General features: G+C 45.3%; 1 protein-coding gene and 1 pseudogene across 50 annotated transcripts in view; one reads left to right on the plus strand and one right to left on the minus strand.

Annotated features, from left to right (window-relative positions):
* The window catches only part of CELF2 (CUGBP Elav-like family member 2), an 866,142-nt gene that overhangs the window by 830,882 nt on the left and 8,013 nt on the right, over positions 1 to 27,247 (plus strand). For 22 of the 50 annotated variants that reach the window (XM_045361824.3, XM_074000993.1, XM_074001008.1 and 19 more), the window contains 3 exons: positions 12,863 to 12,982; positions 19,852 to 20,031; positions 24,446 to 24,589. In XM_045361824.3, coding sequence (XP_045217759.1) covers positions 12,863 to 12,982; positions 19,852 to 20,031; positions 24,446 to 24,589 — 444 coding nt within the window. Of the gene's footprint in view, positions 1 to 12,862; positions 12,995 to 19,833; positions 20,032 to 24,445; positions 24,590 to 27,247 lie in introns of all 50 variants that reach the window. The other 28 variants (XM_074000974.1, XM_045361822.3, XM_074000973.1 and 25 more) reach the window with 4 other exon arrangements.
* Positions 17,160 to 18,725, minus strand: LOC123566891 (putative uncharacterized protein CELF2-AS1; annotated as a pseudogene).

A 27,247-nucleotide genomic window follows, 5' to 3' on the forward strand; every position in this document is an offset into this window, starting at 1 on the left:
CCTCAATCACCCCACCCCTCAGTCACCCCGCCCCTCCTCAGTCAACCCGCCCCTCAGTCACCCTGCCCCTCAGTCACCCCACCCCTCAGTCACCCCGCCCCTCAGTCACCCCGCCCATCCTCAGTCACCCCGCCCCTCCTCAGTCACCCCGCCCCTCAGTCACCTCGCCCCTCAGTCACCCCGCCCCTCAGTCACCCCGCCCCTCAGTCACCCCGCCCCTCCTCAGTCACCCCGCCCCTCCCTGCCCAAACAATCTTTGAGGGACTAAATTAAAATGAAAGGTGTGGTTATTGTGGAATAATTAGGCCCCATGGGAGGAGAGGTGTATTGTATTAATGCCCCAGGGTTGTGATTAGCTAATAATGCTAGTGCCTGTGTCATGGCTTAATTATCCTACTTCCTCACAATCTTTTCCTGCGCAGTTGGAATTCAGCATCCAAGCTCTTTTGAGGCAAAACGGCAACCGCGGGCTCCAGTGTCCTGAGTATGTTTGGTCAATGCAGGCAATTTTCTCTGTGTTTACAATGATTTTATTTCCTAAACCACAAAGCCACTGTGCTTTCACTGTCTAATTGTTCTATGGAAAGTGTTTAATGAGTGCACCGAAGGCAAATTCTTGCTGTCTTCTGTTAATGTTTTGTTGTAGCTTAAAAAAGAAAAAAGTATTTTGCTATCCAGGAAAAGTGGGAAGTAGGGTTAATATGGGAACATTAACGCATGTGTTCCTGGAAAGCAAGCTGGTGTCTGCGACAGACTTAGCTAGACATGCCCTGCAGATACGCTGATACCAGGCGAGGGGGAAGGGGAACATTCATGTGGGAAGTATCTTTTAAATAAAGAACTGGCAAGTGTGAGAGATGGATAAGCCCCTCATTGCCGTTTTTCTTCCTTTCGTGGTGGATCTGGAATCTTTAGAAGGATGGAGGAATAGCCAAGTTCCTCAGCAGGCAGCCTCACCCCCAGTCAAGAGTCTTGTTCACCATCCCACCTTCTACAAAGAATAAGACGCCCACTGAAGCCCCTATGCAGGCCCTGCTCCCGCTGCCCACCCCGCTCCTGCTCCGGGGAGGGAGGTGGGCTTCTCCAGGACAGGCTTGGGCTGGGCCTCTGCTCCTGCCTGCGCAGAGTGGCGGCCTGGGAGCTGAGCGTGGCCCTCGGCGGCCCTGCTTCTGAGCTGCCTCAGAGGAACGGAGGGATTCTCTGGCCCTGGCCCAGTCGTACCATGGCAGCAACTGACTTTACCCACTCTGTTTCTGAAGCTCTTCCCATTTTCTCTGGCACATAAGCAGAAGGGACGACAACTCTGACCAAATGGCCTGCAGAGCATCCGCAGCCCAGGGCCCTGGCCAGAGGGAGTTGACACCACACAACTGTGCGCTTTTTCTTGGTGACTTTCTCTGTGATCTGGTCATTTAGGATCGAGTCAGGTGTGCTTGGTGTGGCAGCTGCTGTATAGGTTTCCCTGCGAGAGGAAGTAAAAGCTGTTTCCATTTGAAGCTTAATGGGGCTTGTATTTATGTAGATCCTTTGTTCTCGGGTCTCTCAATTGACATGGGATTTTCACATTGTTCCGTTGTGCTGCGGGCATTGGAAGTTGGAGCCTTCACCAGAGTTCCGCCTGGAAGCATTAGAATCCTGCCTTCACGGAGTCCTCTCTTTCTCTGCCAGGAGATGAGGCCAGAGTGTGTTTGGCACAACAATAAGAGCTTTTCAAAAGTTGGCTTTTTGGACCTTGTGGCCATCAAGCCTAGCCTTAGGGTCTGCAGGAACCCCTTGATACCTGTCGGAGGCATCTGCTTTCTCACCCCACAGACAGGGACACTGAGTGCCTCAGAGGCGGCGCAGCTCGCTGCGGAAGACTTCTCTTCACTAGCCGGCTCCCCTCTGTATCCAACGAAAATCTACCTTTGAACAGCTTCCACCCACTGATCCTAATTTTGATCTCTTGAGCTGCGAAGAGTATCTTTCTCACGTCAAGACCTAAGACTGTTTCTTGCCTTAGTCTTCACCTCTCTAGGCTCAGTTTTACTTTTATCAGCTCACTCTCTTTCAACTCAGTTTTCGTGTCTTGTCACCCTCCTCGGGACGCTCTCAAAACTGTACACACAGACAGACCTTCCCGATGGCCAGACTAATGAGAAAGGCAGCAAAATTAGTCATCATCCATCCAGTCGCCTCTCTGGGGAGGAAGATGTTGAATCTTCATTGCAAGTGCTGTAAAATGAAGTGAAAAGATGCAGTTCCTCTTTTGAGGACGGAATACCCGGATTCTCCTCCCTCAGATGTAGACTGAACACACGTTTATTGATCACCCGCTGTGTATCACACATCAGTGCCACCTTCTCGGACCGTCGCGCCCGTCCGCAGAGGCAGCGCACGTGACTCCCATTTCGTGCATAAATACTAAGCCTCAGCTGAATGGAGCAGATGGCCCAAGGTCTCACAGACTGGAAGGGACAGAGCCAAAAAATTAAAGGCAAATCTGAGTGAGTGCAAGTTCACTGCTTCCGTAAGTAAATCTCTGCAGTAGCCACTAGATAGACGTAAGACGCGAAATAGAATCTTGACTTCCACATCAACATCATGCTGACTCTGCAGCCAGACCCCTGGGTTTAAATTCTGGCTCTGCCACTGAGAGTTGTGTGACCTTCTGCACGCCACTTCACTTCACAGGGTAACTGTAAAGGACTTAATTAATGGGCTAAGGCACGTGACGTGCATTCGGCAATGAGCAGCACGTGGCAGGCGCTCACACCTTCGCTGCGCTGTCAGCGTTCTTCCCAGTACGGTGGAGCTGGAGAATGTTAGTTTCCTGTTGCTGAGATGACAAGTTACCACCAACCTCATGGCTTAAAACAACACATATTTATGATGCTGCAGTTCTGTAGATGAGGAACCCAGCAGACTCACTGGGCTGGGGTCAGGGTGTCAGCAGGGTGTGTTCCTTCTGGAGGCTCTCGGGGTAAATCTATTCCTTCCCCAGCTTCTGCAGGCCACCAACTTCACTTGGCTCATGGTCCCTTCCTCCATCTTCAGAGCCAGCAAGTCCTCATGCTGTCATCTCTGATTGTTTTCTCTTTTCATTCCTTCTTCGATTTACAAGAACCCACCCAGACCATCCACAGTAATCTCCCCCATCTCAAGGTCTGCTGATCAGCAACCTTCCTAGTCCATTTTCTGTGGCTTATAACAGAGGACCTGAAAGTAGATAACTTATTTTAAAGAGGAATTATTTCTTACAGCTCTGGAGACTGAGAAGTCCCAAGGTCAAGGCAGTGCATCTGGTGAGGGACTCTGCAGTCCTGAGGCAGTGCGGGGCATCACATGGCCGGGGGCGGAGTGTGCTAACATGCTTGCTTAGGACACTCTTCCTCTTCTTAGAAAGCCCCACTTCCACTCCTGTTACATAACCCATGAATTCCTCAACCCATTAATTCATGAGTGGATTAATCCATTCATAAAGGCAGAGCCCTCGCAATCCAATCACCTCTGAAAGGCCCTGCCACATTGGGGATAAAGTTTCCAACACATGGAATTTGGGGAATGCACATTGAAACCACAGCACATTCCATCTACAATTTTAATTTCTCTTGGCTGTGTAACCTAACATATTCACAGGTTCCAGAAATTAGGACATGGATGTCTTGGGTTGGCTGGGGGATGAACAGAGAACATAATAGTAATTATTAGCTCCCTCTCCAAACACAGCCCTTAGGCCCCAGATAAGCTTAATCTACCTATCCAGGAATGGCGCTGTTGGAACAGAGAGAGAAGAGAGAACAGGAACACCTTTGTCAAATACACGTTGGCATCTTCTGGTTCAACTCGGTGCCCCTCCCCCAGCCCTGGCCTGGTGGATGCAGGTCCTTCCCAGTTCTACCAGTCTGATTAGTCACCCCTCCTCCCATAGGAAATCCAAGGCTGGTGAGGGGCTAGGGGGAGGTGGTCCAGGTTATCCACATGGCAGAGAAAAGAACTTTTTCCTGGCAAGTGGACTCAGGTCCTTGCCTCTCTGGAAATGTATTTGGGTTGGTTTGAGAGAGCTTCCAAAAAGCCCTTCCTCCACAACTGCTGTATCCCTAAGTGGCAAAGGCCACTGGCCTCTTTGTGGAGTCCTCATGGCCACACCTGGGTGCTGGCGCCCACCCTGCATCCCTCACGGGTACACCGGGGCCAGTCCCTTGAGCACTCTGGGCCTCTGCTTCTTCATCTTTCACGTGCAGGAAAGACTCTAGTTCACAGTTTGCCTGGGAGCATCCCACTGCAGTAAAAGATCCATCTGAAAGATGTACTATTACCTGTTATTGTCAGTGGGATTAGGAAAAGAAGGCAGGCCCTGCACTGGTTGGGGGGTCCGGCTCTCAGCTCTGTTGGAGATACTATACGGGAGTTATTCCAGGTGATCTTCTAGCACCTAATGACCTAGGCGCTCGGTCTCGGACCTACAGTGTTAACCTAAGACAAGAATGTCTTCTGGGTATAGTGTTCATCCCAGACCTAGCACAGCCCTGAGGAGAAGGAACCCATCTTGTCTGCTCAGTTGGGATTAGTGTTTGGGATTACTCAATTTGTAGTTTTCCAAAAGTGAGCTTATCTGGTCAAACAAGCAAAGAACATCTGTGGCCAGGGCCAAGGTGGGCATATCCTCACCATCAGGGTCTCTGGACCACCTCGCTTTTCCTCTTCTCCACACCCCACCCTACCCCACAAACAGTTTTCACAAAATGCCACAGACTTTGCCACATGAGCTGATAAAACCAAGGCATTCTTGACTGCTCGACCATTTTCTTTCCTGGCAAGCCACCTGGCCTGAACGTCCATTGCCTGATTGATAGGTTTTAACCAGTGGTACAACAGACTTAAAATGTGACGTATACAAGTTATTGCAGCCACTGTACAAGCAAGGTGAGGTGCACTTTGCAGCCTCTGTTTGGGATCCTCTTGGCTTTGTTCTGCCTCCTCCTGCTTGGATGGTGCAGCCTCTGCTTGAAGAGGTGCTCTGGGAGATTATGAGCCAACATCTATAGACTGCACCTCTCCTGAGATGCTCCTTTGGCATTTTGTAAAACTTTTAAGTGAGAAAGCGTAGGGTACAGTTCTCAGCACAGACTGAAGGAATTTGAGGTGGGAAGAATGCAGATGGTGGTCCGGGGCAGCATCTTGCCAGTCTGCCAGCACAGAAATGGAGAGTCTGGGTGTTGGTGGCACCACGTGTGTCTCTGTCTAGGACCTCTTTCTCAATTGTGCATCTGCTGAATGGTCAGTCTTTTAAGTACTTGATCAAGGTTGGCTGTGTGACAAATTGGAGTTTTTCTTATGCTTTAAATAGATTATTTGTTAACATTCAAAAGGTTCTTAAAGGTGGCTAGATGTGCAATAAAACTATCTTACAACTGAGATGCCAGTTGGGGTGAATTTTCAAAGTATTGTCCAATGATGTAGAGTGCACAGGGCATCTTTCCACTTTAAGGCAAGTCATCTAGTTAATTTTTCTTAGTCTCATGTTTGATTCTTCTCCCTCCTTTTCTTCACCTTCTCTCCATCTTTCTACTGGGACTGTCTAAGAACAGCATAGTTAGAAGTAAGAAATTATGTCCAGTTCACTGTAGCCAGCCTCCCAGTTTTTAAATAGGAAGCCAGGGTGTAAAGAGATCTAATTTGCATATCAATTCATTGTCATCAGTAACAAAAGTGGCCCAGGGAGTTTCTAGGCCGCCTCCACCTCTCCTGTGGCCCCCTGAGCTAGGCTTCCCCCGTGCCCATAGGCTATGTGCGTGTGTGTGCCTATGGAGCTCTCTGTCCAACTCACTGTTTGCCATCACCACTGGGAGTCATCCACACAAGAGCAGTGTGTGGCATCAACACACCTGTTTGGAGACCTACCTTGGAGACTTGGAGGATTTCAGAAGTCATCCCTGAGCACAAGATCAGCCAGGCCTGGCGTCCTCCAGCACCTCTTCTTCCTTGCCCCGAGGCGAAGCACTCTCTAGAAGCAGGCTCTGACGGGCCCTACTCTGGATGCCCCTGGATGGGGGCACAGCAGACAGCATCTCTGGGCCAGCAATTCACAGTGTGGATGTCATAGGAAGAGAAAGGTTACAGCCTGGCATACAGGGTCCTCCCTGTGATTTCCTGCAAGGTGGAAGAAGGTCCTCCAACAGAAGCCAGACCAGTGGCTGTGCAGTCATCAACAGTTGGAGATGTTTAGATGAAAGTGGAGAAAAGTGTTACCTGCTTTCGTTGTTTCATAAAATAGATCCTGTATCATTTTGTCTGTTCGGTTCAACCTCTACCTAATAACTGATGATGATCTAAAAATGGTGCCAAATACAGTGCCAAATTCATTATATAGATTATTTGATCTTTACAACAACCCGGTGAATTAGGTACCCTTCTTCTTCCTCCATTTAAATACAATGAAACAGAAGCTTGGGGAGATGAGGGAACAGATTGAGTCCAAGGCAGGTTTAATGAAACCCCATTTTGCCTCCAGTTTTTTTGTTTTGTTTTTAAGATTCCAATGAAAAGAGCTGATGAAACTATAGAGTTGTGTTCTTTATTAAAATTTATAGTTTCATTTTTCAGTAGCAATGGGGGTGAGCTAGGACCCTTTTTCCTGCTTTTCTCAATGATGCCCCATGCCAGCCAACTTCCATGATCCTTCCCCTGCTCACCACAGAGGCAGGTGACCATCCCCAGTTACAGTGCAAAAAGGTGGAGACTGGTGAAGTCTGTGCTGTAAGATGACATTCTGCATGGTGCAAGCTGCAGAGACCAAGAGCAACAGCCTGTCTTGTGTTTTGTGTCTTGTGTTTTGCTGGATATAAGATTCTGAGTTAATAGGTTTTTTCTTTTTAGCACTTTTAATATGTCATCTTACTAACTTCTGGTCCACTGTTTCTGCAGAGAAGTCAGCTGTTAATCTTACTGGGATCCATGATGAATCATTTTTCTCTTGCTCCATTCAAGATTTTCTCTTAAACTTTCAACATATTTCTGTCATGTGCCTGGGTATAGATTTCCTTACCTTTATCCTACTTGGAGTTTGTTCATTTTCTTGCATGTGTAGATTAATGTCTTTCATCAGATTTGGGAAACTGTCAGCCATTATGTCTTGAAATTTTTTTTTCCAGTCTTTATCTTTGGTACATGCATTACACACTTTACATGTGTGTTAGTGTGCTTAATGATGTGCCATATTTCTATGAGGCTCTGTTCATTTCTCCATTCTTTTTTCTTTCTCTCCTTTAGACTGTAAAATCTCTATCAATATATCTTCAAGTTCACTTATTCTTCTGCCAACTCAAACCAACCGTGGAGCCCTATGGTGAATTTTTCATTTTGGTTCTTTACTTTTCAGCCCCAGAATTTCCATTTTTAAAATCAGGACACAAGTAAATTACATACAGCCCATTAAAACTTGTCAGTTCAATTCAGGTCACATTTATTTATTAAAGTTTTATAGGTATTTTGCAGATTATTTCACTGCAATTACCCTCATTTAAAATTGTTTTTGTATGGTGAACTGTCTAGGCTAATTTTTATTTCCATCACTTTCCTACTGAAAGTTAAATTTTAAAATGCTGCCATTTGCCATTTGCCTGGTAGATGTCTATCACATGCTAGGCAGTATGATTTTCTTAAAATTGCCAGTGGCCTCTGTCCTATTTACTGGCACTTACTGTGTTGATTTATGAATGTTGAAGGAAATAAATTTACTTTGTAAAATAATTTCCAATTTTTTAAATACTTTCAGCCTTTTGTTGACATTCTTTATTTGATGAAACATTGTAATTATACTTTTAATCCTTTAGGCATGATTTTTTAGATTGTTATCCTATTTATAATAGCTGCTTTCATGTCTTTGTCCACTAAGTCTAACATCTGGGCCCTCTTACGCACAGTTTCTGTTGTGTGCTGTCTGCTTTTTCCCATGTACAGATTCCATGTTCTTGTTCTCTTGCACATATCATAGCTTTCTCTTAAAAACAGGACACTGTAGATGTTACAGCACTTCTGGGTGCTGATCCTCCTTACGCACTGCACATCACCCCTTCCCCCCTGGCTTCTCATTTGTGTTTATTTCCTTATTGATTTAGCAAGAATAATTCAGTGAAGTCTATTCCCCTGCGGTACACCTCTGCTGTCACTCCTCAGAGGCCACAGCCTTGAGCTATGAGTGACATTCCTATTTTTCCTTTGTTAAACTACAAAATTCTTCCAGACAGCTCCCTTTCACTGCCTCTTTGCCTGATCTCTGTTAAGTTTCTGGCTGCTGTGTCTCTGTTGTTTTCACTTCCAGCTGTTAGCCTCCACCAATCTTCAATTGTTTGCGCTATTATTTTTTGCCCTGGAGCATAAATTGTCCCCACAGTCTGCTCTGATTGTGGTTGGGCCCTTTCATAGGAGTGCTCTTTCAGGCAGTCCCTGAGGCCTGCTCTGACCCCAGCAGGACTCCTTCTGGCTGTCCCTTTCCCTGCCCTCTCTGCTAAGCTTTTAGCTGGTCTACTTTGCCATCATGGAGCTACTGCCTACTCTTTATTGCTCATCAACAAAATTTCTCTTGTTTCTGACAGTGCCTTAGGCTTGAACTTTCCCATACTCTGTTCCAAATAATTAGTTATCCTTAGGGAAAGTTACAGAGCCCTTTGTTCTTGTGACCTATCTCTCCCTGCTCTGGAGGTGGTGCAGGGACAGTGGCCTGCTTTTCTGTGAATGACACCTCTGGTCTACAAGAAGGGTGCTGTGTGAGCATAGGAGCAACTGGTCTTCTCTCCTTGCCTTTTCCAGCATAAAACCTCCACCCAGTGAGTGAGATGGGCTGAGTGGGACCTAGTACTCTCAGAATGCTATGCCTGGTGTAGAGCTTCCACTCCATGAGTAAAGGCTGGGCTGAGGAAGGGACCCCTCTGCTTCTTGGCCTAGAATAGAAATTCTGCCACAGAGCTGGCAGGGGTGGGAGCTGTGAATTGTCAATGTTGGTAGTCTCCCCCTCCCTGGGAGAAACCATAACCCTGTGTGTTTGGAGCTGTGGGAAGAGGGAGCCCCATCTTCTTGGCCATACCCGCCCAGGGTAGAGCTTCCTTTATGCTGAGCTTCAGAGGAGGGGATTTGTACCAGGAAAGGGAGTAGGTTGTGGGTTGTAGCTCACATGCCATGGATTCTTGCTGTTCTTGCTGATGTTTGATAAATCTTCTGGAGAAAAACTATTTCTTCATGTATGTACTTAGGACAATTTCCAGAGACTTTAAGTGGTTGGTTTTTATCATTTTATCTGTTGTGGTTGTTTCACTGGAAAGAGGGCCCACGGATATCCTTATTTTAAAGGTACTTCCCTCGTGTCCCCTAAAATTGTATGAAAATGTTCAGGCCTCTTTTGCGGGTTTAGAATTCAAACATGTACTAGGGATGGTCTTTAACACGCTACTTACTAGCACAGCAATCTGTCAAGGACCATCACATGTAGACTGACATCAGATGCAGTCCCTAGGAAATACCCCAAATAGGAGAGATTTCTATTTCTGGCAGTTAGGCAGACTAGATTGCTGGAAGGACCCTCCCACTGGGAAAAACCCTGAAATGTATAGTAAGGTTTTTAAAAATATATTTAATGACATCAGTAGTCAATTAGCAAAAAATACTCATAAATCAATGACTAAGTGAAAGAGGAAACTCAGAGAAGCGGCAGCATATTGAATGTGGCTTTCCCCTTAAGGATATTTGGTGAACTGAATAAATTCGAGTATCTGTTCGCACAGCTTTCCCAACCATAAAGAATACAAGAAAGTCCAAGGCTTCTGTGTAGTATCTAATAGGAGACCCTCCCCATATGAGCTTGAAACACCAAAAGGCTAAACTCTCAGTGTAAAGATGAACAAAAAATGTTCCCCCCTTAGAAAACTACAAGGAAAACTGCCTATCTCAAAACACAGTGCTAGGTAGGGCCAGGGGAATTTCCCTCTGACAATTCATAGCAGTAAACCATCCCTCACGTGAGTTTACAGCCCAATTTGATTGTGTCTGAGTGGCCAAAAATCCTAAGCCATGAAGTTAAAGTATCCCCAGCTTGTAGTTTCCTCCAGCACCTTGTAGAATCAAATGTTAAGTCGTTCTTGAAAGAACCCATCTTCAACCCAGACCTCAAATTATTCCTAGAAATAAAGTTCCAAGATAGTTAAGTTCACAACCAAAAAAAACCCCACAAAATATACAAGCAAACCAAGCACCAAGAGTGAGAAACAGCAGGGACATTATTAGACACCACCATTATTAGACCTCAGATATTAGCATTATTAGCATACAACAGAAAGGAAGTATAGCTAATACGTTTACATATTAAAAGAATTTGAAAAGTGAAAAAGTAACTGATTATGAAAAATGATCCAGCATGTTGATAACATTCTAGAAATGAAAAAATATAACCAAAATGTAAAATTTGGAGATGTAAGTTCAACAGAACATTACATACAATTGAAAGACAATGTGGTGAGCTGGAACACAGATTTTGGAGATGATGCCCAACTGAGAAACAGAACATGAGAGGTTAAGTGACACGGACTAGATCTAACTGAGGTCTAGCTAAATTCCTAGTGGAAAGGAGAAAGAGGATGGGGGAAAGTCAATATAAGAGCAGCTAATAACCCAGAACTTTCCAGAACTGATAAAAGGTAGAAACAAAAATCCACATATTCAGGGATCCAGATGAATTCCAAGCAGGGAAAATAAAAATCAATCTAAACTTGGAAGCACCACAGTAATAAATGCAGAACACCAAAGACAAGGAGAAGATCTTTAAAACAGAGAGAAAAACCACCTCCAAGGAACACAAACATCTCAGTGCCTAACATCTCAACAGTAATAATGGAAGTCGGAAGGCCATAAAATGTGCTTAGAAAAACCTGTCAATCTCGAATATCCAGGAAAGAAATATTTCATGAACTAGGATAAAGACGTAATTTTCACACAAACTAAAGCTAAAAGACTTTTTCACCAATAGACCCTCACAAAATAAAGCTGTATTGGATATAACTTCATACTAAAGGATAAATAACCCAGATGAAAGATGAATAATAAGCAAAGGAAGTGGTAAATATGTGGGCAAATCTAAATGTGTGCTGTAAAGAATAATAAGTGCTGAATAAAAAACTGAAATCAAGCTACAAGTAAAATGCATGAATATCCCGCACCTCGGTTCAGAGGGGGCTCTTCTGCCTTAAAGTATGCTCAGATCCTTGAATTGTTCTGGCAAAGGGCAAAGATAAGTAACTTTGCTTTTCATAAGTTAAAGATGACTTAGTTTTTATGACCATATACAAGAGAGTAGAAATACTATGCATGACTTCCAAAGTAGTAGAGAGGGGAAATGATATTGAAAGACAAACCTAGCTGGCTTGGTGGCTCACACCTGTAATCCCAGCACTTTGGGAGGCCAAGGCGGGTGGATCATGAGGTCAAGAGATCAAGGCCATCCTGGCCAACATGGTGAAACCCCATCTCTAATAAAAATACAAAAATTAGCCAGGCATGATTGCAGGCACCTGTAGTCCCAGTTACTCGGGAGGCTGAGGCAGAAGAATCACTTGAACCTGGGAGGCGGAGGTTGCAGTGAGCCGAGATCATGCCACTGCACTCCAGCCTGGGCGACAGGCCTCTGTCTCAAAGGACAGCAAGAAAGGAGAGAAAAAAAATGTAATATTAGCAGAACAAATAGGACAAAATCTAAATGCCCTTACTAAAAGACTTAAATTATAAGGCTGTGTTGTTTTTAAACCTGTCTATATATTAGAGATGTAGCCAAAATATAAACAGATAAGTAAAAAGATGGCAAAAGATATCCAGTGCAAAAACCCAAAAAAGCTGGTGCTTTCTTACACCAAACATCATACAAAACAGACTTCAGGGAAAAATTAGAAACAAAAGCTTGCCCCAAAAAGGTTTATTTCACCAGAAGATAGGATCATTTCCAAATCTATGCAAGTAGTAACCTCTTGCATAGAAATATACCTTCAAGATACATTTCCAAAAATAAGCATGTTTACATGGAGTTGGAGTGACAGACGTTCACATGCTTCTTCCAGTAACTGACAGATCAGGTAGACCAAGAAATGTCTTACATTGAAATGTTTTCCATTTTGAAAGTTTATTGAAGATATTATGAATAACTTTATACCAGTGTATAGTTGAAAACAAAATACAGCAATTTCTAGAAAGCAGCAACTTAATAAAACGGATTCAGAAACGAAAAGTTCAGTCATCCTATTTATTAGGGAAATTTAATCGTTATTTCAAAATACTCCCATGAAGAAATAGAAAGTCCAGAACATTTAACTGGCAAGTGCTACCGCACACTTAAATGACAATTAATTTTAATATTACAGAGTCTGTTCCAGAGAACAGAGAAATAGGAACCCTCTCCCAGTCATTGTATGACGTTAGCAAAACCTTGGTAGCAAAACTAAAGACAGTACAAGAAGGAAAAATAAAGGCCCATCTTACTCATGCACATAGGTTTAAAAAAAAAAAACTAAGCAAGATATTGTCCAATAATGAAGCCAAAGAATGATTGCCAACTTCGTTATGTATAAATCTGGCTGGGCAGGCCTCCCATTCACAGATTTCCCCACCATCCAGCAGTGAGTGTATTTGCTATATTGGCAAAACAGTGCTATGATGATTTTTTTTTAACCACCAAATCTGTCAAAATTGCCACAAGTACAATTCCATATGTCCTTCACCCAAAGCCACAAGCACGGCTCCTCAGCTCCGTCCAATGAGATGATGACAGAAGGATTTCCAGTCTTCTTGGCTCTCACTCACCTCGTGTCTTTTCTCCCCTCTTCTCTGTCTTCCTTTTGTTTTTCAGTGGCTGCTTCAACCCCAAACTCCACTGCTGGTGCAGCCATGAACTCCTTGACCTCTCTTGGGACTCTGCAAGGACTGGCTGGAGCCACTGTTGGACTGAATAATATTAATGCACTAGCAGGTACCATCAACAGTGAGTATTTGCTGCTCTGGTGGACAGCCTTCCCCCAAATTCTCCACAGAAAGTGGTCAGCCAGAAATGACCCGAAAAAGGATATGCCACGGGGAGAACTAAAACTTGGGATGGAGGAGCACATGCTTTGATAGGCAAAAGCTGCCTATACTCATTTTGCCTCAGAAAACCCTCGACCACTCTCCACCCCCAGATTCTCTTCAGTGTGTAGCACCGCACGTGTGCTCATCCATGGGCTTCTGTGGCTGGCAGCTATTTTCAGGTTTCCAGAAGTTTGGTTTGGTTTGCTTTGGTTTCAGTCGGTTCTGTCCTGTGAGGCAGGGTGTTACAGTGGGAAAAGTTAATGGACTGGAAGGCTGGAAGCCTGAACCCAGCTCTGCTGCCAGGCAGCTGTGGGAAGTCAGGCAGGTGCTGCTCCCTCTCTGGGCTCGGGAGTCTCCATTTGAGAATGGAAAGTTCTGGATCAGATGATTCTTAAAGGTAGCCTCCAGCTCCAAAGTCCAAAGATTCATGACAACTAAATACGGGAGAAAATTAGGCCTTGAAAAGAAGCAAATGAAACAGGGGAGAGGAGTCACTGCCAGAACTGACGTGATCAGAATCTTTATTAAGCACCCACAGGTATGGGTCACTCTACATCAGGGACCATCCAGAGGGACACTGTTTAGCTGTGGCAGGTTGAAGTAGGCTGGAAGCAGATCACTTAGAAAATTGTACTTGGTTCCAAAACATACGGATGGACTCACCAGAGAATTCCTGGTTCTGCCCTCCGCAGCCCACCCGTTCCTGTCATTCTCGGTCGATGGGGGAACGGTGTGCCGGCCAGAGGATAAGTCATGTTTTAGACTCCTGCTCGGTATGGGTTCCTGCACTGGGGAAACTGATCCTCAGCCCACAGAGGGGACACGTAATTTCCCTGTCCCTCCGTTTCGGACTCCCTGGTTGCCTGAGAGTAGCCAAGCCCAGCAGATCCACGACAGCCAACAGAGCTGCTGATACTGGAGCCCAGTTAGCTACCATGCAGCCCGGACATCCCCGGCACCTGCCCGTTCTCATTTTTAATAAAGGAGTCCTTGACAGTTGTTGCCCTATTTTAAGCCATGGTTCAATAAGTGGACTGTTTTGAAAGGGTGACCAGGCAGTATAATTTTTTAAAGCAATATAATCCCAGTAATTTCATACTGTAAAAGCTCAGAATACCTTGCACTGGACTTGGTAGAAAATGAACCTAAAATTTATCCAAATAAAAATTAACTTTTATAATCCTGATAAAATAGATCATTTTTAGAATTAGGACATTTTCCAGGTTTTAGTACATCCTTGTATGCAGAAGCTCTAGGAGAAGCAAAAGCGTGGACCGAGCTTTAGCTGACCATACCTCCCAAATGGGATGGCTCGTGATTAGCGTGGAGCCCGTGAACTGGTAGCCGCGCGGCGGCCGCAATGTTTTATTCCAGTTAGAACCACCTCCAGCTTTGACTTTTCCAGCAGCCAAGTAGGAGCCTCACTGCCTTGACCCCCGTTTCCGGTACAGCTCCTCGCTCTGACCTTGTCCTTCACCTAGGTCGAGGACGCGTGTGCTCGCACACATCCCCTCATGCTGCTTCTCTTGCCCCAGGACCTAGTTCCCCTAAAACAAGGACTTTGATTTGACCGCCTGCCTGTCCTTGGTCTGCAGAGTAACAGGCCAGTGGGAATGGTTGTCCTCCTCAGCACGTGCTCATGACTGGTGTGTGTGTCCTCTCGTCCGTGTCCCGCCCTGTCCACGCTGCTCTGCTCTGCATTGCTGAGATTTTGCCATCGTTCTCGTCAGGGACTGCAGAGGGGCTGTGTTGAATGGCAGAGAAACCATGAGTAGTTCTTGTGTGGGGTCTTGTGTGATACACATTTTGCTTCTGGCAAGGACAACAAGTTTAAATTGTTTTGCTTTTTAAAATTCTTTGCTATTGGGTTAATATCAGTCTGTACAGTTCATAGAAAATGAAGAAAGAATGTCATTTCACATAACCCCTACTAGAGAGTATGAACCAAGAAAATATTTAATTAAACCAAAACCAGGCACAAATGAAAATACATTCCTTGTGCCTGGAAAGTGTTACTAATGCAGAGCTGTTTTACAATCTCCAGCACTGACCTAGAGCTAATATTTGCTGCTTGTCGCAAAATATCAACAGAAAACCTTCCAAGACAGAGTATCCTCTTTCAGACCATTCCTTCTCAACAGAGATGATTATGCTACCGGTTCCACTGGATAATTCCTAAAGAAAGTCGTCAAGCAGTGGTTACCTGGACAGAGTCGGCTTCTCAAGTAGTTGACGGCAGCTTCCGTAGACCGCTGTTAATCCCACCCCACTGCAGCAGCCGTTATCTGTTTCCATATGGAGAGTATTCAGGTTTTCTGAATAAAGCCAACTCTTTCCCACTGATGCAGCAGCCAGCCAGAAAGCAGGTAGATGACTCACCAGAGCCTACATTTTACCCTCTTTCCTGCTCAAGAGCCCAACACCTCTCCCAAAAAATGAAGCTTTTGGTCAGTAGACAAGTAGCTAAATTATACTGTTTGGAGTTGGATGTCCTTTTTATTCCCTTATACATTAATGAATCGAAGGGCTAAAAAACAGTACAATATCCTAAAAATATAAGAATCATCAAGATCAGAAGAAGGAACACATGTGATTCACCATCAGAGTGTTCACCTCTGGATTTTTTCAGGGTTCCCTGAGCATGTTTTATATATTAACATCTGAACTAAGGTGAAGAACATACTTTTTCCACCCAAGAGTCTGTATCTGATTTTATGTGTTTCAGTGTATGTCAAGTGGCATCTTTATTTTTCCTTGTTTTATTGCATAATTCGAATGGTTTCCAAATGGCTTACCATATAGTGCTTAAAATTATGATTGTTTTAAGAAAACCAGCTGCAGATGCCTGGTGAAAAGCGTCTATGAAAATATTTTCCGTGAGAAGATGCTCCGGGCATATTTTTGTGGCTTGGCACTACTTGCATTGTGAAATTACTGTTTTAATCTGTATTCCTAGTATTTATAGTTTCCACAGCCCCACACAATGTGTGTGCCCTTAATAACACAGGCAGGTATACAAGTGACACCTCCATCTATCCTAGTTCTAGAGATTTTATATTTAGCTTCTCATTTATCAGCTTGTAGCTTAGAAGGATAATCCGTCATCTATACAGAGGAAAACTTACCCCAGTGAAGTGGTTACAAATCTGAGAGAATATTAAGACCTTCTCCCTTTTTCTTTGATTTGGGATAAAGCCTAGCAGGGCAGCTTGCAGTCAGTGTAGTCTGCTGTGGCACTTGGCTTGTGATTCTCCTTTTCAGTGTCATCTCCTTAGTCCCCCCAACAAAAAACATTCATGCTCATGTTTATGGGTTAGTCCTTCTGTGCCATGTTAACAAATTCAGCATCTCCCAGCTCCTGGGTCTCTACCGTAGACTGAGGGCCTCTGGAGAGGAATGAGGCAGAAAGCACTCAGTTGTCAGGCTGCATGCCGGCCCTCCCGGGCCAGGTGCAGAGGCCGCCCTGCCGAGCACTGCCACACCTGTCACTGGCTTCCAGCCTTCCTCGTCTAAATAGCATGCATGGGGATGGAGATGATAATAATAAATGAGAGGAAACGGCTGATCCATTGGGCCATTTCAAGGAAAAGCCCTATTCTTTTAAGTGGAAGCATTTTATTCAACGTAACTTTCTTCACAGCTCTGCTTCTGTTATCCAGAGCTTTTAGAGGAAATCAAGTACCCACAGCCGGGTTGACAAACACTGTCTGTGATAGAATTAACCTAGAATAACATCAGGTGACTCACAGGAACTGTTCTCAGAGGTGGAATGCTGCCTCTGATTGTTCTTCAAATCCTACCATGTTTTCAGCTACTTTTCTACCCGGGACCTAGGAACCACCCTCCCAGATTTTCCATGATAGTTGTAGTTTAAAATATTCTCAGTGTGCTGGTACTTACTAGAACTTTTTTGTTCACATGGATGTTTATACCATGGAGGAGGCGAGCCCCTGGCTGAATAGGCCAAACCCTCCCCGTGTCCCCTGACTCGTCCCCCTTGAGCATCTGCATCCCTTGCTCATGGTACCGCCTCTGCCACCCCCCACCTTCCCCAGGAAAATAGGGCCGGCCACAGCTGTCTCCTACATGCACAGCACCAGCAGAAGTAAAAACGACCCTTCCGGAAAGCAGATTAGCTCTGAGGTGTAGTCCAGAGACACAGCCAGCCTTTGTGAAGTGGAGCCAGGAAAGAAGGATATGGCTGGAACATCACTGGCTGGAGCTCCAAGCTTCACAATACCCTCTGAAACATCCATCCAGTATTTCAAGAGCAGGAGCTGCATTCTGCTTCTGCCCTGTAAGAGAAAAACATTTTTGGCAAAAGAGAGAGTTGGATAATTTTTCTGACCTGGAAATTAAAAACCAGCTGTGTACAGAGAAGGGAGTTGGGTCCCAGTGATCACTGCCATAAAATGCCTCGTGTGTATCTGGCGCTCTGGAGAAGCCAAGTCATGGAGGCTGCAAATCGCAGGAAGGAGCCCCTGTGAGTCTCACATGACAGGGCCTGAAAACTCCCACCCTCAGCAGACAAGGCATCATGGCGGTGCAATGCTCCCCACCCCTCCATGGGAACCTGGAGGTGTCCATCAGAGAGGAGCTGCTGTCTTCAGCCCGTCCTCGTCTGGCAGCAAGGCCCGCGTGGCTTCACAGGCTGCAAGTCACTCCCAGAACCTCATGCCTTGAGATCCAAGCAGAGCAGCGAGTCGCCACTCTTCTCCTGCCAGAATTTCCTCCACACAGGCATCTGCGTTTCTAAAGGACTGTGCCCAGAGCTTGATCATCTATAATCCACAGCACCTGTTAACAGCCTGGCCAAAGTGAGACCAACAGAATTTATCAGTGGCGTCCGGCCCTTCCCGAGTTACTGTACATACCCCTCTCACCTACCTCAAAAACACGGAAGTTCCTTTGCATCACACAAATAAATAGTGGGAGATGAGGATGAAATAAGACCACTGGAGGAAGACAGAAACGACTCTCCAGTCCTCTGGGGGCCACAGTAACAGGGACAGAGGGCAAGCACAGTAGCAGGGAGGTGGCTGAGATTTGCTGGTGTCCGAGGGATCATTTAGAGTAATTAGGACAGTCTGCATCCAAGCTCTTTGGACAGCTTTTACTTGCATGACCCAATGAAAACATTAATGAAAATCTCAATGATTTTCTTAATAGATAGACCCCTTCATAATAAGAAACAAAAGTAGACACAGCATGGCCTCAGCTGGCAACACCTCTGAGCTGAGCCTGCACTCGGGAGGCTGCTCCTTCATTCTCCCGCCATTCACACTCACCTTGCCACCCCTGCTCGGTGTCTGTTCTGAGAAGCACAGGAATACCTGAGGTGAGGCACAATGACAGTCCTCCACTGTTAAGCCATGGCCTAACTCATATCTTACACGTGTCCTTTTAATTGAAGAGGCGAAGTTGGCCAAATAGAAGCACAAGTGGAGTAAAGAGAACATTCCCCACCTGCTCCGTTAGGGCAGCAGCATGCTGGACGTGTGGAGGTCACTCTGCTGCCGGACTCCCTGGTGTTTCCAGGCAGCCTTACCTTAGCTGTCCTCCATTGTCATTAGACTCCTTACCTATTTTTTCAGTTAGCCATTCTTGCTGTTTTCATATATCCAATCTATAGCCCTACTTTCACTGAGATTTTCATGAATGTTTTCAGTAAGTAGTTCTCAGAAACAGATCTTTTCTTAAAGAATTGTGATCATAAAGGGACCCAGAGGCAATTGTGATGTCCCCTCTTCCATTTCCTGAGTTGATAGGAAAATTAGCACTCTATAAAGTGTTGCTGGCTTTGACTCAGTATTCAGGGAAAATGTGACAGTCAGCAACCCCAGTAGAGCCAAAGAGCAGCCAGGATACAAGGGGAGAAATGGAGTCTACTGGCCACCATCCCGTTCCCATCAGGTGATAGCCAAGGTCCAGCCTGTAGACACGCCTCTGTCTCCGGCTGACTGAAAAACATGACCTGGAGCTCTTTCAGTGGCCGAAACCCCCGTCGCCACTTGGGCATGGGTGCACGCACAGAATAACTATTTGCTGCTGAAAACTGAACCACTTTGATACTGAATGAGTAGCTTCAGCTCTCTGCGACTGTGGGAAAGGTCCACATTTCTTCTGTGCCTCAATTCTTCATCAGCCAGGCTACTGACTCCTAAGGTCGTAGTCCCTGGCATCATCATTCAGCTGTTTAGAAAGCCCGTTTTCCCACACTGTAACTCCTGGAACTGCAGGTCCAGAACTTGTCCTCTCCACCATTTCCTCATCACACGGCCTAAAGGAAAAAAGTTTTATTTCATCCTTTCCTCCTCAGCCCTGCAAGCCATCCCATAGTTCCTTAAAAAGCCCAATAAATGGATTTCAGTGTATGTATTTTACAGGCCTCTGCTACTAAGGTTTTTTTTTAACATGCTCCTAAGCTCCCAGAAGCAAAAGGCTTTTACTTCCAAAAGATAACAACGGTACTTGCCAGTAGCACGCTGCATGGCATTGAGCTGTCTCGTCTCACTCGTGCCACAGTGCATTTGGATCACTGGCCTAGGGAGTGAGGGTTCTCATGGCTTAGGTCATTTTCCCCCATTGTCATGATTTATTTCTTCATGGTTTTATTTTTAGTTTCCTGTCGGTGTAATTGTGTGCTAGCTGCATGTATTTGCTGTTGTATTGTGTCAAATGATTCTCTAACTTCCTTTGGAAAGCACTAATGAATAAGTGCTGTTTCTCTTCTCTATTGTTGGGTTTTTTGTAAAGTTGCTCAAATGCTCTCAGGTATGGCGGCTCTGAATGGAGGACTTGGCGCCACAGGCTTGACGAATGGCACGGCTGGCACCATGGACGCCCTCACCCAGGCCTACTCAGGAATTCAGCAGTACGCAGCCGCCGCGCTGCCCACTCTGTACAGCCAGAGCCTGCTGCAGCAGCAGAGCGCTGCGGGCAGCCAGAAGGAAGGTAGGTGCCGCCTTGGCCCTAGGCAGGGCCCAGCCCAACTGGCAGCACTGGCCTCTAGAGCACGGTTAGAAGGTATCAAACTGAACCCATGTCATAACAGAAAGCAGCTGTTGTATGTGTGATTCGTGTTTAACAAAAAAAACCTGAAAGCTGGGCATGGTGGCATACACCTGTAGTCCTAGCTACTTGGGAGGTTGAGATGGGAAGATCGCTTGAGCCCAGGAGCTGAGGCTGCAGTGAGCCATGGTCATGCCTGTGATAGCCACTGCACTCCAGTCAGGGAACACAGACCCCTCTCTCTCAAACAACAGCAAAATCCTACTTATTTCAGTCTTTCTCACTTGGTCTTATAGTTACCTTCTAATTTAATTTTTCATCCATCTCTTTAGATGAAGTTCTTGTCCATTGTATATTTATATACCAGTCTGGCTTTGTAGATAAATGGTTTTAATTTTTTCCCCCAGCTACATCTTCTGAAGGGTTATGGCATTTCTGCAGATCTAAGTCCAGGAAAGTTGACCACCTTTTTTGCAATCCCCAAATATCCTCTCACTGCTCACCCCCCTCCCATAATTAAGTTCTATAAACTATTAATTTCCCATCAACTACTTAATATTTGCTGCCTATAAAAAATTCCCAGCGACTTCCCTTTCCCAAGTCAGCACAGACCATCACCTTTTCCCGACACAGAAACTACTTGTTGGTGGAAGGGGATGGATGGCCACTGGCTTCTGTAGGGTGAAACACTCTGTCCTGTGTTTGCCAGGGTTTTCGAGTCCACACATCCTGTGAGTGTGTGGCTGCCTCTCAGTAGGTGATGGTTTTCAGGTGAATGATAAAGTGCACGGTTAGGATTGCCTTGGTCTTTGTTTAATTGGGGGTCTTCAGGGAAAGCAAGTAAGTGATCGATTGCCTTGCTTCTCTGCCAGTAAAGCAAAATAAACTCCAGGAAGTTAATGCTAAGAATAAATTAAAGCTAATTATGAAATGGTTCATGAGTAAGACCAAATAGGATCATTGGTCATTCTTCCTTTTGATTCCTTCTTCCTTAATTGAAGCTCCTTTAGAGCAAAATCTGCTAAATGATTTTTTTTTCTGACTTGGTTAGATATGGAATAAAAAGCCAGAATAGAGAAGCACTAAGGGAGATTTTTTTAAGTTTCTTTCCCTTCTCTTTTACCCTCCCCCCATAGTTCCAAACTGCTTTGTCTGAAGTGGGTTTTAAGAGAACACAGCTTAAAAGATACTTACTTTTTTTTTTTTTTTTTTTGAAAAAGGAAAGAAAAGGTTTTTTATTTGTATGAATAACATGGAGATCACTTTTAAAATGAAAAATATATGAAAGTCCAAGTTACTTTTCATTATGTCAACTTTGTCTTTACTCTTAGCTGTGACTATTATTATAGGCTTTTGAAACATGCACAGGTGTTCAGACAGCTGTGGTTCCCCAGGCTTGTGAAAGAGCCCCTACATCATAAACATTACTTGTCTTCCCCAGGAAAGGCCTGTGTGTGTTCCTTTGTCTGTGGTCTGAGTACCATGGTGACAAATGAAGGCAGAGAGCAGGACCCTGTAGGACGATGATATCCTCACACAGAGGCCAGAAGGCCAGTTCCCCACATGGTGGCCACCTCTCCATTACAGAGCAGGACCTTCCAGTAAACTATGGAGCGGTTTAGGGATAAAGTCTGGGCCCTGAAACAACATGTTTCCGAGGTTTCACCTGAGCTCACTGCCCTCAACTTTCTCGCCTTGAGTTTTAGGGGTTACTGCTTAGCGCAGTAATTCCCCTTCTGAGATTAAGGTAAAATTGCCCAAAATAACCACTGTCCACCTCTGATTTAAGTGTGTGCGTTTTCAGTAGCATGCTTTCGGGTTTTTGATTTGTTCAGTGTTTCTTTGGAATCATCTCCCACCTTCTCATACCTCTCTTCTGATCCCCTTCTCTCCCAGTTAATACGTGCTCAAGAAATTTAAACCATCTTCATATTACTTTAAGTAAAACATAAATTTAAAAGCAAATGATGTCAGGCAGAGCAAAAAAAATAACAACAATGATGAATTCCAGATTTTCTACTCCACAGTTCTGTCCGAGGTTGCAAGACCTGGTGTGTTTTTCCCCAGACAGGAAGTGAGCCTCTGACGGCCCCGCCTCTGTCCATTACCTGCAGGAGGCGAGTCCCGTGAGGAATGGGGACGCTGGTGTACTCGTACAGCTTTGTTCCTACAAACGTCCCCAGTGCTTTATGCCAGACCAAGTGCCCTGTGAGAAAGATAAAACATGAACACCCCAACAACCAGGACCAGTAGTGAGTGTAACAGAGAATCTAACAAGTGACAGTAACGTGCACCGGGAGAAATCTGATGAAGGGGTGACTTGTGAACAGGTGTTTCCCACTTCTAAAGGAAGAGCGATGACACACAGGTAGAATCCCATTTTTAAAAAAGGTGTTTTGTGTTTTCATCTCAGCCACCTTAGTTGCATACAAGGGAGGTTTTCCATATGAAATTTTTTTTCCCATTTTAAGATTAAAAACTCAGGGCATATACAAAACTAAACTGTTTCTTGGTGATGGAAAAATTGGGGGATCTATTTCAAGAGATGCTGCTGACGTTTTTTCTTGGGAAGATCAGAAGCAAAAGGACAAAACCTACTTGTGTGTGTTTACTGGTCTCTTTGTTGGGCACAGACACATCCAGCACAAGCAACGTTCTAAAAGCCAGGATTACTCAGGCATACCCAGTCATCTGTCATGTGCACTGAAACTCTATTTTCTCCCCGGCTTCAGGAGGTGAGGCGTACTTCACAGTTCCATCTGGGGCCCAATAACCCTCATTCATGCATTTGGATCTTTTGTGCAGTAGGAACGTGAAAGCTGGTAGCACCAAATCTGACCAGCAAACATATCACCAAGGATGTGCACACACAGCAGCACTCGAACATCCCTTTCCAGTATTTGGGTTTTGCCTCTTTTCATGTTAAATTTTGATTCTCTTAAAACCAGAAAACATCTGGGGACCTAAGGCCCCCCTACAATCGTGTCCCTTTAAAATAGACTCCTTCCCATGCTCTAGAATATGGATATGTCCAAGGAAATGGAAGCAGTATGGAAAGTTAGAGTAGTCATGAAGACACACTTTTAAATGAGAAAGGAATACTTCATTTCTGTGGCTTCCATAGTTTGCCTCAAGAAGTTTTCTTTGTGAAAAGTCCCAATCATTAGGATACTTTCTTGTGATGTATCTTGTGGAGGCAGGGGAAGAAGCTTGGTCTGACATTTTTACAAAATTCTTTTTATCCCCATTTTCGTTTTCTTCATGCCACACACAGACACCCTTCCCACACTTAGGTACCCCAGTGCAGCTATCCCCTGGGGTTGCCTAGTTGGGCAGGCAGGCCCATTCCTCTCCTGCGAAGGCCAGTTGAGGATTCCCGACCCACTGCAGCAGTCGCCCCACCAGTTCTGTGAGCGCCCCTCCTTGGAAGACTCCATGCCTGGAATGCCCAAGAAACAGTCAGCCCTCATGTCCCTCAGCTCATATTTATCCCATTTTGTGCTGCTTTTAACTTTCAAATGGTGCTCATATGGGTGGGGGAGAGTCAGGAGAGGAAAAGCGAGGGGAGCTTAGGAGCACGCACCTCTCCAGCCAGCGGGGCCAAGATCTCCATGCTGCCCTTGCTGCCTGTGTTTACTGGGAAAGGACAGGTGGACAGGCAGAGCTTGGCTTCCTTGGTCTTTGCCTAGCTTCTACATCGACTGCACTCATCTCCAAGGCTAACGCCCAGGGGAGTCATTCCTCTCAAAGTCATGAGACTCAGGCTACCTTCTTTCCTTGTCTTGACTCATTGCCAGTCATTTCTAATAAAGATGATTATTACACTGTGTTAAGAGATCTTGCAAATCAAAACTGGCTGGATAACTAGGCAAATGATAGAGAAATCTGAGCAGCATTACTGCTACATCCATTCTAAATTGTTACAATTTGCTTAGAATGCACAGAGCACCACCCTTTTTTTCTTCTCAGAGTCTGTCTGTACCTGAGAAAATCTGGCCACCCAGGAAAAACCCATGCCAAGATTACCTGCCCCCATTCTGCCCACTGTCACCTTCATCCCCATGAAGAGGTGACTGAAATGCATGCCAAGGGGCAGTAGTACCTGTGACTCACAGAAGACTGTCAGGGAAAAGGAAGCCATTCGTAGCCAGCATCTCTGGAAATCAGGAAAATCTGAAGGATGATTGCTTTCCTGAAAGGCACTCCAGCACTTGACATTTATCCATCTGTTTGTTTGTTCTTTGTAGGAAAGAAAGCGAAATGCTTAGCCTACCTGTTGTTAAAGTATTCCTAAGAAGGGACTTTGGAAACTAAGACTCAAGGGATACCTTACTCTGACTTTTTTTTTCCTCCTTAGGTCCAGAGGGGGCAAACCTCTTTATTTACCACCTTCCACAGGAATTTGGAGACCAGGACATTCTGCAGATGTTCATGCCTTTTGGAAATGTTATCTCTGCTAAAGTCTTCATTGACAAACAGACCAATCTGAGCAAGTGCTTTGGTATGCAAAAGAAACTAAGCTAGAATATTGCAGTAGGTTCCCAAGTGAAGAGTCATGGGAAGGAAAATGTGAGACAATTTCAGTCAGGATAGGGCGTTCCCCACGTGGTGGTGGGCTCTGATTTTCTGGATCCTTGTAAGCAGATTTGGGCAAAGAAAGGAAGGCTCTGGGAAATTAAAGTCGATGCCCATACATTAGGTAATCTTCTATACTATACTGTTAAGGAATCAAACCACATTTAGCTGATCTTTCCCACTAATTCCTTACCCCTCTGGGTTTAGTGCAATTCAGACACCATGGTGGTGGGCAACACCATATTGGGGGCTTACTGGCCTTGATGTAACACACACACACAGACATTTTCACAGCCAGCCAGCCATTCATCAGCACCAACACACCCCATGTGTTCAGGCTGCTGTGTGATCGCAGCTCCACGTGCCCGGGATAAGCGGTTGACAGATCTCACGGTTACGTAGTGCACTGCATGACGGGATCTGAAGGGCCACAGTCGGGGAGTGGAATGGATGTGGAGTCCAGGGGCTAGGGCGGGGGCTGTGGGAATGAATGTGAAGTCCAGAGGTGTGCAGCTGTTATCAGAGCCTGAGCTGCCATGCCCCTTTCCTCAAGCAGTCTGGACTCTGCCTCCTGTGGTGTTTTTCACTCCCTTAGGGAGTAAGGGATGCTCGCAGAGTGGACGGATGTTTTACACCAGGACAACAGCATTCATTAAATATATTCCTTCCTTCATTTTTCAAACCCTATTGGCCCCCAAAGCAGTTTACAGGCCAGGATGTTCAGAGTATATATTACTTGGCAAGCTCAGGGCCCAGTTTGAGTTAGAATATTCACTTTAATCACTCCTGCAATTTAATAATTCATGCCGATGGGAAATAGTAACAGCATAAAACCCAGTCAGTTAGGTAGGGCTGGAGGAAACACACAGAATTGTGTGCTATAAAGGAAAATAGCAAAGGGAGGGTGGTTCTCAAACTTAACACTGGCTGGCAATGAGGAACCAGTTCAAAGAGAATGTTTTGGCTTCTAAAACTCTATTATCATAAGGTCTAATTTGTGCTATCACCCAGGAAGGTCTGAAGGCACCGTTAAAGGACTCCGCATGTCAGCCACTTACAGTCACCACGCTACCCTAGCGGCAAGGCTGTCAGCCGGAACCCATTAGGCTGCTGCTGTGGCAACTGTATAAACCCCTCTGTGACAGTTCAGTAGAGAGGGATATGCAAATCAAATCATTATGGGGGGGTGTGTTTGAGCAGGAGCCTACTTTAGGGAGGCTTCCCTACACGGTTTACAAGGCTTTGAGGCAGATTTTTGTGTTTTTCACAGCTAAACAATATTCTAGGTTTATTTGGAAGGGAATTCTGCTTCATGATTTGATTTGAGAAAATATTTACTTCCTTGAAAACAGATTATCAGCCTACAACCTCCTTAACCATGTGCTCATACTGACGTAAACCATAGCTGTTAGTGTCAGCAGATGATTCTTGAGCATGATGGACTGGTTTCCATTTTTGTGAAATGCTATAGCACCCAGGTTGCTCGGTGAGCCAGCCGCATTTCTTAGGGCTGCCAGTCATAAGGTGGTGCCCTGTTCCTTCCTAGTTCTTGGCCAGGGTTTGTTATCCATCTCACCTTTGTCCACTTCCATTCTGTACCTATCTTGCTGTTCTTTGGTAAAGTACCCAGAGGGAAAGGAAAGTCAGAGCAAAACTCTTGGATCCCAGATCCCATTTATTGGGAATGAGACTTAATAAAAATTGAAACAGCCACTTTGCAATCCAGCCTGCCTCTGAAAAGCTGCTCAGTGTTACGCCACATGCCCATTTTTATCAGCTGAGAACTGTGCAGAAAAGTCATGTCCTCTTCTTCCTCCTCTAGTTTGTAAAGGAATTTTCTCTTTAACTTTAATAGCAGATGGATAGAGGTGCTCAGCATAGAACCTTCTGAACAGCTGACATTTAGACCTAAATGTAAATCAGAACAATAGCTTCCTGTCACCACTTGCATCAGCACCCTTTACAGCCTTGCCGTACCTCTGCTGCCGCCTCCCCCAGTGCTGGAACAGACTCTGGGACCGAGATCCTCTTGTCACTGGGTCTTTGCAGTTCTTTTTCAAAAGCTTGCCCTCCCTGCTGTTTTTGGTGGCGGTTGTTGCTACAGAGTAAGAAATGGGGACTTCTCTTCAGATGATTAAGCTCTAAGCCATTGACTGGGTATCCCCGAGACTCTGGGAGATGCCAGGGAGCAATTTCCTTTCTGCTGAATTTACTGGAGCTTTGGAAATGGAAAGTGAGATAAGGAGAAAGGCCCAGCACCTCCCTAGTTTCCTTGGTAATAACTGCAAGTGGGTAAAAATCAAGTATGAGTTATTCTAGGGTTTATCCGCTAATTGACCCATCCTCCAGCCAAACAGGTGTAGGCTCTGTGTGACGGACAATGGAGAGCTGGAGTGAGAGGCCGGGGCTTGGCAGTATCTGCTGTTCTCCAGCCCTTCCCTTCCCGAGCCTGCCTGCTGGCCTCACCTGGCTGGGACACGTGAGCCCCTAGGGGCCCCCACAGCCCTTAAATATTTACACCACTGCTTGTATGAGTAGCATATATGGACCTGGGGTTCTTTTGGAGAGATACTAAAGGACTTGA

This window comes from Macaca fascicularis, chromosome 9, assembly GCF_037993035.2.
Source record: "Macaca fascicularis isolate 582-1 chromosome 9, T2T-MFA8v1.1".
Taxonomy (NCBI): Eukaryota; Metazoa; Chordata; class Mammalia; order Primates; family Cercopithecidae; genus Macaca; species Macaca fascicularis.